The sequence below is a fragment of the Chrysemys picta genome, chromosome 11, assembly GCF_011386835.1.
Source record: "Chrysemys picta bellii isolate R12L10 chromosome 11, ASM1138683v2, whole genome shotgun sequence".
Taxonomy (NCBI): Eukaryota; Metazoa; Chordata; order Testudines; family Emydidae; genus Chrysemys; species Chrysemys picta.
Genome location: NC_088801.1, coordinates 69,611,901 through 69,626,596, shown reverse-complemented (window position 1 = coordinate 69,626,596; position 14,696 = coordinate 69,611,901). Strand labels below are relative to the sequence as shown.

The 14,696-nt window shown below is 46.4% G+C and overlaps 1 protein-coding gene across 9 annotated transcripts in view; it reads right to left on the bottom strand.

Annotated features, from left to right (window-relative positions):
• SH3BP4 (SH3 domain binding protein 4) overlaps positions 1 to 14,696 on the bottom strand; it is a 177,872-nt gene that overhangs the window by 33,101 nt on the left and 130,075 nt on the right. For 2 of the 9 annotated variants that reach the window (XM_042859592.2, XM_065561133.1), the window contains one exon: positions 13,830 to 13,932. The exons of the other annotated variants lie outside the window; for them this stretch is intronic. In XM_042859592.2, coding sequence (XP_042715526.2) covers positions 13,846 to 13,932 — 87 coding nt within the window. In that variant the 3' untranslated portion in view covers positions 13,830 to 13,845. Of the gene's footprint in view, positions 1 to 13,829; positions 13,933 to 14,696 lie in introns of those variants that run through there. 9 annotated transcript variants of the gene reach the window in all.

Sequence of the window (14,696 nt, the reverse complement as noted above, 5' to 3'; positions counted from 1 at the left end):
TAAAACAAACCCAATTTTTTCAGTCTTCCCTCATAGGTCATGTTTTCTAGACCTTTAATCATTTCTGTTGCTCTTCTCTGGACTTTCTCCAATTTGTCCACATCTTTCCTGAAGTGGGGTGCCCAGAACTGGACACAATACTCCAGTTAAGACCTAATCAGCACAGAGTAGAGCAGAAGAATTACTGCTCGTGTTTTGCTTACAACGCTCCTGCTAATACATCCCAGAATGATGTTCATTTTTTTGCAACAGCATTACACTATTGACTCATATTTAGCTTGTGATCCACTATGACCCCCAGATCCCTTTCCGCAGTACTCCTTCCTAGGCAGTCATTTCCCATTTTGTATGTGTACAACTGATTGTTCCTTCCTAACTGGAGTACTTTGCATTTGTCCTTATTGAACATAGAAATGCCAGCCTGAATCAAACCTATGCTCCATCTAGTTCAGCATGCTGGCTGCTAAACTGGCCAGTACCAGATGTTTCAGAGATTACGCAATAACCCATTCATGGACAATTACCTACCTATGGGGAAAATTTCATCTTCGCTTCAGGCAGTTAGCGACTGATTTGTGCTCTGAAGTATGAGAGTTTATATCCCTTATTTACACAGGATTTAAAAAACAATTAATAGTAGATGAGAACATCCACCAGTGTCTAATCATTCTTTATCTCCTAAGCCCTTGGCCTCAGGGATATCTTGTGGCAATGAGTTCCATTGGTTGTGTAAACATTCATTTCCTTTGCTCAGTTTTAAAGTTTGTTACCTTTCAGATTCATTGGGTGCCCTCTGTTCTTGAGAGAGAAAAGGTAAGTGTCTCGAGACAGGCCGAGTGAAGGCTGTGGTTCCAGAGCTACCCAACGACATGCAGAACATGTCAAAGAACTTTAACAGGGATCTCAGCTCAACATTACTGTGAATCCAAACAATACAACAATCCTGGGAATGCACACAGACTGAAAGAGAGGCAAAGTGGATAAAATCCCCCAGCAGCATTTTAATTTTAAACATGCTTGTATGTGAATGTGCTACACGCGATAAAATACTTCCTCAAATTGCCATTCAACCCCCATAACACCATCCCGAGGAGGAAATCATACTGCCGACACCATAGAGAACAGCACCCTAGGAGAGAGAAAAGCAATGTCTAGTTCCTAGGCTTTAAACTACCAAATCTCTCAGGACGAAGTTCCCAGAGGCCCACATATTTATCACCTAAGAGAGTCTATCCTGCTCCCCTGATAATCTCCCCTCCTGCTTGCCTTTTGAAATGAACCCTCTAGAAAGCAGCTACAGAGCACTTGCATTGTCTTGCTCTCTGGTAAGCAGAGGCAGAGGGAAGGAGGACTGCAATCAAGTTATGGCTGTGGAATTACATTAGCTCTTCTAACCAGAGCTCTCACTGTATTCCTGTATCAACAACGGAAGTAATAAACTCTCATGTTAAGCAAACAAGGTAAGAGATTAAGGGGTATAAAACTTTATAAGTGTTATAAACTGCTCAGATAGGAGAGCGATGAGCCACAGAAATATACGGGTGTATCCTGCAGTCATGGGCCGAACTCTGGAGTGACACTGTTGTATCAAGCCAATTGGGTCACTGCCATCATTTCCCGAGGAATATTTAAGACCGTCCTGACGGGGACTGGAACCAGCGTTTTCGCCTCCCGTCCCTCTCCTGGAAACTGCCGAACAACGGTTCAAGCGCAAGTATGAACTGTAGTATAGTTAACTATCAAACATGCCTACGCTCTCAGCTGTGAAAGTGCTCTCTGCATAATCACCTCTGTGCAGCGAACCCTGGATTGGTCCTCTCAGGCAGCAAACACGGGACCTTAGCATCCGAAGCAAGAGTGCCCTAGTTCAAGCAGCAGCTGCTACAAGGAGAACGCCCCTCTTGCAGCCCACCCCTTCCTCAGGCACACTGTGCCTGTCACAGAGCTAGGGGGCGCACTCAGAGCCTGGGGCGCGTGGTGTGTGTGTGGAGTGGGGGGCAGGCTCTCTTTAGAGATGTCCCCAGAGTCCCTTGCAGCAGAGGCAGCCCAGCTGCTTAGCCCTTTCAGGCTCAGCAATCCCACCATTTCAGGGCCCAATGGCCGGATCATTACCAGGGGCTCCGACTCCATGGCTCCTCAATGCTACAAATCAGCTAGGAAGGAAGGAAGGAAGCCTGGCTTTGCAGTGGCAAGGCTGAGTCACTAATTGCACTTGAACACTAGCATTTTGCTGTGTTTCCTAGACAATCTGAGTTAATTACATATGTACAAACACAGAAACTACCCAGTACTTAGCAAACATTGCAGCAAGCCACTCTGATCTCTTCTCCAAACAAGCCATGGCCGGCATGTTCAAGAGAAAAGATGCTTTGAGGAGGCAAAAGGCTACTGCCTCTTTATGCTTTAATCATTTGAATGGATAGTTAAATCTAATGGCAAGCCACAAGCACTAGGACTTTAATTCGGATTTAGCAGCGTTAAATCGAATTAACCCTGCACCCGTCCACACAACAAAGCCATTTATTTCGAAATAAAGGGCTCTTAAAATAGATTTCTGTACTCCACCTCGACGAGCGGAGTAGCGCCAAAATCAATATTGTCATTTCGAATTAGGGTTAGTGTGGCCGCAATTCGATGGTATTGGCCTCCGGGAGCTATCCCACAGTGCATCATTGTGACCACTCTGGACAGCAATCTGAACTCGGATGCACTGGCCAGGTAGACAGGAAAAGCCACATGAACATTTGAATTTAATTTCCTGTTTGCCCAGCACAGGAGAGCACAGGTGACCACAGAGAGCTCATCAGCACAGGTAACCATGCAGGCCGATAATCGAAAAAGAGCATCAACATGGACCGTACGGGAGGTACTGGATCTGATCGCTATATGGGGAGAGGATTCAGTGCTAGCAGAACTTCATTCGAAAAGCCGAAATGCCAAAACTTTTGAAAAACTCTCCAAGGGCATGATGGAGAGAGGCCACAATAGGGACTCAGATCAGTGAAAGTCAAGGAGCTCAGACAAGCCTATCAAAAAACAAAGGAGGCAAACGGTCACTCCGGGTCAGAGCCGCGGACATGTCGCTTCTATGCCGAGCTGCATGCAGTTCTAGGAGGGGCCGCCCACCACTATCCCACCTCTGACCGTGGATTCCGAGGAGGGGGTAATCTCATCAGCTACACCTGAGGATTCTGCGGACGGGGAGGAGGAGGAGGAGGAGGAGGACGAGCTTGCGGAGAGCACACAGCACTCCATTCTCCCCAACAGCCAGGATCTTTTTCTCAGCCTGACTGAAGTACCCTCCCAAGCCAGTATCCAAGACCATGACCCCATGGAAGGGACCTCAGGTGAGTTTACCTTTTAAAATAAAAAACTTGTTTTAAAAGAAAGCGTTTTTTAATGATTACTTTGCCCTGAGGATTTGGGATGCATTTGCAGCCAGTACAGCTACTGGAAAAGTCTGTTAACGTGTCTGGGGATGGAGCGGAAATCCTCCAGGGACATCTCCATGAAGCTCTCCTGGAGGTATTCCAAACGCCTTGCCACAAGGTTTCTGGGCAGTGCAGCCTTATTCCGTCCTCCATGGTAGGACACTTGACCATACCATGCTTGCTGATAATCTGGTATCATTGCATGACAAAGCCTGGCAGTGTATGGTCCCGGTGTTTGCTGGCATTCAAACAACATCCGTTCTTTATCTCGCTGTGTAATCCTCAGGAGAGTGATATCGCTCATGGTAACCTGGTTGAAATACGGGAATTTAATTAAGGGGACAGAGGTGGCCGTTCCTACTGGGCTGTTTGCCTGTGGCTGAAAAGAAATCCTTCCCTGCAGTTAGCCAAGCGCGGGGTGGGGGTGGGGGTGGGAATTGGCCCTGAGTTTTTCACATTTGGCTAGCAGGGATCTTCCCTGATACCAGCCACGCGGTGGGGGGAGGGATAAAGCGATCATCCAGAGAATTGGGGGGGGGGGGTAGTTTGTTTTCTGCTGCTGAAGGTTAACAGGAAAACCACAGCACTCAACGGGCTTTGCTTGGTATGTGGGAAAGGAGGGCGCAGAAGCCGAAAGACAATGGCTTACCATGGCTGCATGCAAGCCGAATTCTGTTGCCCGGACCTGCGTCTGTGATCTCTAGCAGCAAAGCCACAGGCACTCAAGATTAAGAGGCAAAATGCGACCTTGCACAGAAATCACATGTGCTATGTAATGTGAATAGTGTTGGTCACCGTGAAAGAGTATAAGCATTGTTCTGCAAAATGTATCTTTTTAAAAAATTCTCTCCTTTTTTCCCTCCCTCCTCTGTCCCGAAGGCTATCTCAGATAAGGCGTCGGAAAAAGAAGACGCGAGATGAGATGTTCGCGGAAATCATGGAATCCACCCGCGGTGAAAGAGCTCATCTGAATGAGTGGAAGGACACAGTTTCAAAGTATAGGAAAGAAGCCAGTGAACGTGGGGGGAGGGAGGCTCCGTACACCCTCCCATTCCACCCCAGTGGACAGCCCAAGCAAAAGGCTGTCATTTTTTAAACCATTTTTTAGTGGCCTTTTCCTTCCCGCCGATCCTCCTCCCAAACCCCACCCGGGTTCTCTCCCTCTTTTTATAATCAATTAATAAAGAACACATGATTTTTAAACGATAGTGACTTTATTTCCTTTGAAAGCAAGCTGGGGGAAGGGGAGGGGTGGGTTTCTTACAGAGAATGAGTCAATAAAGGGGGTGGGTTTTCATGAAGGAGAAACAAACAGAAATTTCACACTGTAGCCTGGCCAGCCATGAAACTGGTTTTCAAAGCTTCTCTGATGCGTTGCGCTTCCTGGTGTGCTCTTCTAATCGCCCTGGTGTCTGGCTGCGCATAATCAGCAGCCAGGCGATTTGCCTCAGCCTCCCACCCCGCCATAAAGGTCTCCCCATTACTTTCACAGAGATTGTGGCGCACACAGCAAGCAGCAATAACAATGGGGATATTGGTTTGGCTGAGGTCTGAGCGAGTCAGTAACGATCGCCAGTGACCTTTTAAATGGCCAAATGCACATTCTACCACCATTCTGCACTTGCTCAGCCTGTAGTTGAACAGCTCCTGACTCCTGTCCAGGCTGCCTGTGTATGGCTTCATGAGCCATGGCATTAAGGGGTAGGCTGGGTCCCCAAGAATAACTATTGGCATTTCAACATCCCCAACGGTTATTTTCTGGTCCGGGAAGTAAGTCCCTTGCTGCAGCCCTTTAAACAGATTAGTGCTCCTGAAGACGTGAGCGTCGTGAACCCTTCCCGGCCAGCCCACGTTGATGTTGATGAAATGTCCCTTGTGATGCACAAGTGCTTGCAGCACCATTGAAAAGTACCCCTTGCGGTTTATGTACTGGGTACCCTGGTGCTCCGGTACCAAGATAGGGATATGGGTTCCATCTATTGCCCCACCACAGTTAGTGGATGGCTTTGTTGCAATGGGATTCCCTATGACCTGCACATTTCCCAGAGTCACTACCTTTCGTAGCAGCAGCTCAGTGCTTGCTTTGGCTACTTGCATCACAGCAGCCCCCACAGTAGATTTGCCCACTCCAAATTGATTCCCGACTGACCGGTAGCTGTCTAGCGTTGCAAGCTTCCACAGGGCTATCGCCACTCGCTTCTCAACTGTGAGGGCTGCTCTCATCTTGGTATTCTGGTGCTTCAGGGCAGGGGAAAGCAAGTCACAAAGTTCCATGAAAGTGCCCTTACGCATGCAAAAGTTTCGCAGCCACTGGGAATCGTCCCACACCTGCAACACTATGCGGTCCCACCAGTCTGTGCTTGTTTCCCGGGCCCAGAATCAGCGTTCCACGGATAGAACCTGCCCCATTAACAACATGATCTCCAACGCACCGGGGCCCATGGTTTGAGAGAATTCTGTGTCCATGTCCATATCACTTTTGTCGCTGCGCTGCCGTCGCCGCCGCCTCCCCTCCTCGTTTTTCTGGTTCTGGCTCAGCATAAACTGCACGAGAACGCGCGAGGTGTTTACAATGTTCATGACTGTTGTCTTGAGCTAAGCGGGCTCCATGCTTGCCGTGGGATGGAGTCTGCAGTGTTCACCCAGGAAAAAAGGCGCGAAATGGTTGTCTGCCATTGCTTTCATGGAGGGAGGGGTGAGGCTGTACCCAGAACCACCTGCGACAATATTTTTTGCCTCATCAGGCACTGGGATCTCAACCCAGAATTCCAGTGGGCAGGGGAGACTGCGGGAACTATGGGATAGCTATGGGATAACTACCCACAGTGCAAAGCTCTGGAAATCGACACTAGCCCTGGTACATGGACGCACACTGCCGAATTAATATGCTTAGTGTGGCTGCACACATTCGACTTTATACAATCTGTTTCCAAAATTTGAATTATATAAATTCGGATTAATCCCGTAGTGTAGACATACCCACACAGACTCTGGGAATTACCCAAAAACTCATTTACAGAGAAGTCATCATAAAGCTGTATTCATGAATAACCAAATTCATGAAATACTGAAAGAAACAGTCCCCTCTTTTTACTATGCCATCTTATCTGTAAGCAGTCAAAATAGAACTGATTTATTGCTCTAAAAGTCAGGCTGGGAAAATGCTGTCTGGTTTGGCACAGGGACCAGTTATATATTGTACACATTCAATGAATGAAAGTTAGTAAATGATTCTGTTACAGACAGCCACAATTACAATACTTGTTTTAAGGCGCCTGCGAAACTGCTTGCAACTGCAGATCTTAAAACAGTTTTTAAATAAGAGGTGTAATACAATCAGGGTTTTGTGCGTTTGAGAGTCCACAGAATTCACGGAAGGACCCCCCTTTTTTTGCAGGATCATGCCACAGAATCTCAGCTTTTCTGGCTGTTTCGAGCCTTCCACTTTTCCAGTGGAACTGAGAGTAAACGGATGACACCAAGTCTTAGGAGCAACCCGAAGCAACACGTATCTGAGAGGTGTGAACAGCCCCAATTCATCTCAGTGGATTAACTCTGAAACCTACAGATGATTAGAATATCCATGTCGCTCATGTCACCTCTGATCATTTTAGCAGAAACACCCAGCTCAGGTACTCTTTTGCTTATTGCATCATTCATTTCAGCTTATTGAAGTCATTCATCCCCCAGCCCTAGATTGCCTCTCATGGTGCTAAAACCCCAGCTGTCCCTTACCCAGGGGCAGTTTCACCCCTCCCCCCCCCACTACAGCTAGGATGTTGCTATGAGTTGTAGATACAAAAAGGCACCAAAAGTGGAAAGTGTGGGGACAGAGTAAAATAGATAAAAAGTCAGCACAAATGTGCTGTTGTACTGAGGGTGCTATTCACGCACCCCTGATGCAAACATGGCTGAAAGTGAAGCCAGACCACTGCAGGAAAGTAAAGCCAACTGAAGACTTAGCATTAGCAGAAGGGGCTTGGAGTAGAGACAGAGAAGGGAGGATGGCTGTGACAGAGAAAAGCAGCCACAATCCAAGTGGATGGGGTGATGGGTAGAGGAGCGAGAAGGGGATTATGGGACCAACCTCCCGCCCCACCTTGCCCCTTCTGCAGAATGCTGAAGTGAATGATGCAATAAGCAAAAGAACTTGATAGGTTAAAAAGGAGAAAAGAACAAGAATGCTAGTGTCCAGAGTCTGTCCAGCACTAAAACCAGGCCAGGGCCCATCAGGGCTGAGCCTTGATACTGCTTCACCCCAATAAATATGGCTGGAAATTCCCAGCCAATGAAGGCTATCCCTGGGGCTGAATCCCAACAGGCTCTGCTCTCTCTACATGACCATTGTCCTCTGCCTTGGACCTCACATCGTCATTCGCATGGGAGCCGTGGGAGCACAGCTGGTGCATGACGCCATCAGATCGGAAGGGCTGAGTTTTACATGCATTATGCATGGGGGAACAATGAGCCATGCTGCAAGGCAGTGGAGAATCAGGCCTTTGGCTCATAGGTAACCCTTATGCTGCAGCACTACAGGGAGCGTCCTTGCTTTATTCCCTAGCACGAGGAGGGCCAAGAGGAGTCTGTTGACTGTTGCTGAGCAGGACAGAACAGCGAGGGCCGGCATGCGGGGTGGTCTGCAGGCGAGACTGGGCACGAATGAGCAAGGGGCCAGAAGAGTGGAGAGTCTATAAGAGCTTAATGGAAGATTGCAGAACCACAGCACTAGCAGGTCAAGTGTGAGATACTGGATTGAGAGAGGTGAAAAACAGGAGAGGCACCTGGGGGTTTGTCAGGGCAGGACACGTTCACAGCAGCCGAGCAATGTTTCATCCTCGTGCATCTACATCAGAAAGTCCATTAGTACCACCAAACATACACACACACACACACACACACCCCACAAAGGCCAGAATACGGCAGGGACCGTTCAGGACAGCAAGAGCAACTACAATAATAAAAGCAAATGCTGCAGATCATCTCTGGTCTTTGGACAGCTCATCCCCTTTGCTGCAAAAACACATACAATTAAATCACAGATAAATTTGCTTTCAAAGCGATTACTGGTCCAGCTGGGATTAGCAGGGTCACAATGGACCTTAATCCTGAATCAGGCTTTTGTAGCTACACTTGCTGCCTCCCCCCGACCCCAATACGAGATAGCAAAACACACAGATTCATCTCTTAAAATACACTCAAAATATTCTGGTTTCCACTGACATCAGGATAAATCTGCAGTCTAATCATGGCTGTACTATTATTGCCACTGCTTTAAAGCACTACATTGACAATGTTCATCAAAGTATTCATTAACCTCAGAGCTCCTTTTAGCCCTGCTACAAGAGACTAGCATGCAGTGCAGCACAGAACGGGGTTTGAGATTCAAATGATATTTCAAAGCAGTGCCAACGAAAACACATTTAAAAGACATCTAGAGACACAGTATTTGCATCCCAGCTCAGAAAGGCAGAATCCCATTTCCAATCCCTCTAATCATGGAAAATAGCATCTGAGCAAAAGAGGAGTGGATTGCCCAGAGGGGAATTCAGTACAAAGCTTTGGCTGCTATTGAGCGACACGTGCACTGCACACAATGGTGTTTGCAGAATCATGCAAATCTCACCTCCTCCCCTCAGATTAATTTACTGACTCTCCTCCGCACGCAAGACTCATTTCAGTTTATGGAAAATCCATTGGTATCCCCAGAGGAGACCGCGTTGATTGCAGAGGGTGAGAAAGCCATGGGCCTGATTCTCCAACGGCTCACGTGGTCAGCAATGCAGCTGGCATCCTGCCTAGAGACTGGGAAGATGCACTTGGTGTGAGAGAAGTGATGAAGTTTGCAACTCAATTGACCTGTTGTCCTGGTGGATCTCTGGTGTCCTGCTCATGGCTCTGACACCAACTTGCTGGGTGGTCGTAGTGAACTCAAACCCATCCCTTGATGCCTTCCTTTCCCCTTTTGTGAAGTGGGGTAAATGCTTCTTACCCATGCCCCAGGGGAGTGGTAATCCAGAATGAATTAGGGGCTGCCAACCGCTCTGCCAGCCCCAGATGGAAGTAGTTATCCAAATGCAGAATATTTTTTATTAGTTAATGACTCCTGATGCCATTGAAGTTGCAAAACACTCTAGAGGTTTGAAGCATCGTGGCGCATTGGAGAACACTTGGACCAGTCCGCATCCCACCTTTCTGTATTGCCATAAATAAAGGTAGCTAGCAGGGAAGGTGATGGTGGTACAGTAATTTTCACTATTAGAAAACCCAGAGCTCTAAAGGGACGCTATCATAAAGGAGTGATCTAAAGTAAAGCTATGATAGAAAAGCTACCCACTGCCTTTGAGAACAATCCAGGAAGGAAGGGGCACATTACTCTGCTTTGTACACTGGATTTCTCTAGGGCCAGGACCTCTAGCCAGACAGCTGGGATGTGAGTTCACAAAACACTTTCCCTCCCACCCCCCAGATTAGAAACCTGCAGCCCCCTAGTGTCATGTGACACTTCTGCTTAGGTAAGCACTTATTTCCAAGACATCAGTAGCCAGGAGTGGAGCAGATGTTATCAATGAGGCCACGTGTCCCATTCAGCATGGCAGACCCAAGTTATGCAACAGGAAACCCAGCTTGATATGGCCCCAAGCTCACACCCTTTCCCCTCCTCCTGGCCCCCAGCACAGCATTCCTCCCCGCTTTATAGTATCATCACTTCAGTTCTACCCTGCCTAATCTTTCGATTTTTGGGGCACTATGGACTTTTGTATTGAACACACCCAATTGCTCTGTGGCCGAGGGCAGGGGGAAGCGACGGGGTTGGAGACAAGCCATGCTTTGGGCACTGAAGAATACATCTCTCTCTCTCCCTCTCCACCTTTGGACAGGGGCAGAGGTGACCCTAAATTTGAGCTAGGAGGGCAATACTCCTTAGTCCACACTCCAACATACCTTGATAGTCACTAGCTGATCCTCCCCATCCCTTTGCAGGATCTGCCACTACAGCCCAGGCTGAAGAAGGCCATTAGCTTTCCATGTCCACACTTAACTAGCGCCCTGCTGACAAAGTATACTCCTCACGCTGTCTGAAGAACAGAAGTCATCTGCTGCTAAGCTGTCTGCTAACTGCAGCAGGCCCCCCAGCATCAGGTACTCTGGACACACTGTGAAAATGATTTTCACAATCAGTCAGAAGCACCGGAGGAGATTTATGTTTTTAAAACAAAGTGTAGATTTTGGAACAGCTCTAAATAAAAGCACAATTATAAACAATAGGTCAGGACACGAGAACCTTTACCCTCTGCACAAGTAATGGGAGAACCTAAAAGCTTAGCATCAAAAGCAGCTGCCCTTTGATTATAACAGACAGTTAGGTCAGAGGGGGCTACTACCCCATACCTTTTATTTTGTGCATTTCACCTGGGCCAAACAGAAGTGCTGTGGCACCATTTTGCCTGACTGAGGAATATAGTTTCCTCCTGGAATTTAAACACTAAGAACCTTGGAGCCAAAGGCACATGTGCAGATGTTCTATGTCCATATTTCAGAGTAGCAGCCGTGTTAGTCTGTATCCGTAAAAAGAACAGGAGTACTCCTGTTCTTTTTATGTCCATATTGAGGAGCTTTGGAGAGTCCCATGTTGCTGCTCTGCAACTTTGTGCTAATTCAGCTGACTGGGGCTGAGCCCAAGAAGTGGGTAGGATGCTGCTGCAGCGCCCTTGGGATGGGAGGTCATGGGCAAGCTATTCCTTTGCCTTCTCAGCTCACGCGTGTTTGATGCATTGGGAGAATCATCCAGGGCCTGATCTTTTCCCAGCAGAACGATTCACACCAACATTAATTGTGAACTGCATCAGGCTCCTTAATTCATAATTGGGTCTTGCCTCCACCCTGGCCCCTACATGACGCTATCAGCATATAGGGACCTCAGCTGGTCAGGAGAGAATTCCCCCAGGATGAACCCAGTAGGGCCGCATGCATGACCCAATGCTGCCCCAGGGAGAAAGCTTGGTAGCACCCAGCACTATGGCAACCTGTTCAAACTTACACCACAACTGTTTTGGCCCTGCACCAGCCCAGAATGCAGGTGGTGCAAAGGAGGCGTGAGGCCACTTTTAGCTCTCTGCTACTCCGAAGCTGCATGTCTCAGGAGGCGCTGCATAAGGTGTGCGCTTACTTTGTCCCTAGAACATAACTGTTACTCTGAGGACATCAACAGTGCCAGAACCTGTTTCCAGGTGTCTGAGTTAAACAACAACTCAAACAGCCTGATTTAATGGGATGGAAAATTCATTTTTTGTACAAACCTCAGTACTGGGCTAACCATCGTACTGTGAACGAGAAGTTATAAAATGCTGTGATTTTCTTCTCTTCTAGCATAACTAGTAGCACCCTGAAATACTGAATGTCAGGAAAGGGCTAGAATGATAAAAACACTAGAAATTCCAAAGGGAAGTCATTATCTCAAAGATACAACTCTGAAGAACCTGGCAGTGTAGTTACTGCTTAGTGAATCCACTGGAGTTTCACTTCATTGCTCCTTCTAGCAGCAACAGCTCGTAGCACATGCTGCGCTACTGGGCAAAATGTTAAGAAGCAGATAAGTGCCTACGTCACTTTGAAAAATGCTACTTCGGAAAGTGTTACCCATTCTCTAACCAAGGCCTGATGTGGACTGAGAGTACATACGAGGCCTCTGAACTAGGAGCACGCTGGACATCTTAAAACCAAAGGAGCACAAGAACTGCTCTACTGTTCTGAACCGATTCTGCAGTGCCCTTTGTCTTTTGTGGGTCTGGGAACCAGTGCATCACGCATAGGTCTCAGCTGAGCAGGGCACTTCAGCACATGCTTTAGGGCAGGGGTCGGCAACCTTTCAGAAGTGGTGTGCTGAGTCTTCATTTATTCATTCTGATTTAAGGTTTTGCGTGCCAATAATACATTTTAATGTTTTTAGAAGGTCTCTTTCTATAAGTCTATAATATATAACTAAACTATTGTTGTATGTAAAGTAAATAAGGTTTTTAAAATGTTTAAGAAGCTTCATTTAAAATTAAATTAAAATGCAGATCCTTCCGGACCGGTGGCCAGGACTCGGGCAGTGTGAGTGCCACTGAAAATCAGCGCACGTGCCGCCTTTGGCACGTGTGCCATAGATTGCCTACCCCTGCTTTAGGGCTTCACCGAGTCAGGGACTTGTTTTTTTGCTCTTCCTAGAGTGAGACATGCCAGTGTCGTTTCTGATTTTGACATGATCTTTGCAGGGGAGTTGTGAAAGAGTTATCTATTTGATTGGATGGCCCAGCTTCTGAAGACAGTCCCTTTTTCCCCTCAGGTATTACTGCTAATGCTAGATGAAAAACAAACTTAACAAGAAGCCTGGATGATGACATGGAGTTCACTTTTTTGTCTCATCAGCTTAGAGAGTCGAATTCCCAGGCCCAATGGAACAGGTGTGATCATCTAGTATGATCTCCTGCATAATACAGGCCAGAGAACTCCCCCAGAATAATTCCTTATGGAACTACAGCCGAGCTTTTTTAGAACAGCCAATCTTGATTTAAAAAATAGCTACTGAAGGAGAATCTACCACAACACTTGGTAAAGTCTTTCAATGGTTAATGACTCTCACTGTTAAAAATTTACCCCTTATTTCCAGTCTGAATTTGTCTAGCTTCAGCTTCCAGACATTGGGTCATGTTAGACCTTTCTCTGCTAGGTCCATTGATGAATATTTCCCCCCAAGTAGGTATTTATACACTCTAATCAAGTCAACCATTAACCTTCTCTTTATTAAGCTAAATAGACTGACCACATTGAGTCCATCACTATAAGGCATGGTTTCTAAAACGTCCATTTTTGTGGCTCTTCCACAAGAATGATAAAATTTTTCATTCATATCATCCAATTTATCAACCTCCTTCTTGAACTGTGGACACCAGAACTGGACACAGGACTCCAGTAGCACCATTGCCAGATAAAGAGAGAAAAAATATCTCCACTCTTACTCAAGATTCCTGTTTGTGCATCCAAGGATTGGACTAGCCCTTTTGACCATCGCATCGCACTGGCAGCGCATGTTCAACTGATTATTCACCATGACCCCAAAGTCCTTTCTTCCCAGGAGAGAGTTCCCCCATCTTGTAAATACAGCCTACATGCATCTATTTGCATTTGGGTGTATTAAAAACACATTGTTTGCTTGAGCCCAGCTTAGCAAGCAATCCAGATGGCTCTGAATCAGCGACCCCTTCTCTTCATTATTTACCACTCCCCCAATCTGCATATCACCTGCAAACTTTCCCACTCATCGTTTTGAGAAGCGCTTCCATTCCAAACTGTTTATAGGTAGCTAGTTTTGCACACTGCTCCTTCACTTTTGGAACGTCATTTTTCTTGACTTTAGGATTAGAGAAGCCTGTATTTATTCCTTTTCCAAACCAAAAACCAATCTCGAAGTGAAATGGTGAGAGCAGAGTTTAATCCAAAAGGTTCTTCTTGCGAGCAGATACTGGACAGAAAAGAAAGATCATATCAATGGATACAAGAAAAATCACCACTTTTTAAATTAAAAAAATATATATATTACCCTTGAATTCTCATGCCTTGAGTCTTTCCTTAGATCAAGCCAAATCATAACTGCTCAGGAAGCACAGGAGGATTATACATCTAAAATTGATTTCTGAAGAGGTATCCACTTGCTCCAGGATGCAAGCCCATCTTTTATCAATAGCATCTTTCACAGTCAAAAACCTTAAGTGGACTGAAGCCTTTGTGTAGAAGGCTGGGGTTGGTGCTAGCGACTCAAAAGATTTAAAACTCTTTGGGAGCAGTAGGTTTTTGGCAACTCACAACTCTCACCGTTATTTCATTATTTTGTGAATACTCAGATAGAGCATTTTCATCCTTTCCTTCTCATTTAGGTGAGGCACAGCAGCAACAAGACCTACAAGCCATCTTTGCTATTTAGAGCCAAAGACAATGAGTCCAAAGTAAAACCCATTTAACTACTACAGTTCTTCAATGCAATAACGCAAACTAAAAGAGCTCCTGAAGCATTTAAGAAGATGAATAAATATTTAATTTCGGTCTTATAAAGAGTCCGTTTACATCCATTAAACAGAACTACACACACTGAAAACAGGCTGTTTTTACGACAAAACCATAACCACCTTCTGAACCCCATAGAGAACTTTCTACCTTCCCACCTCCACTCTCAAACCTGATCTACACTGGGGGGGCGGGGGATCGATCTAAGATACGCAACTTCAGCTA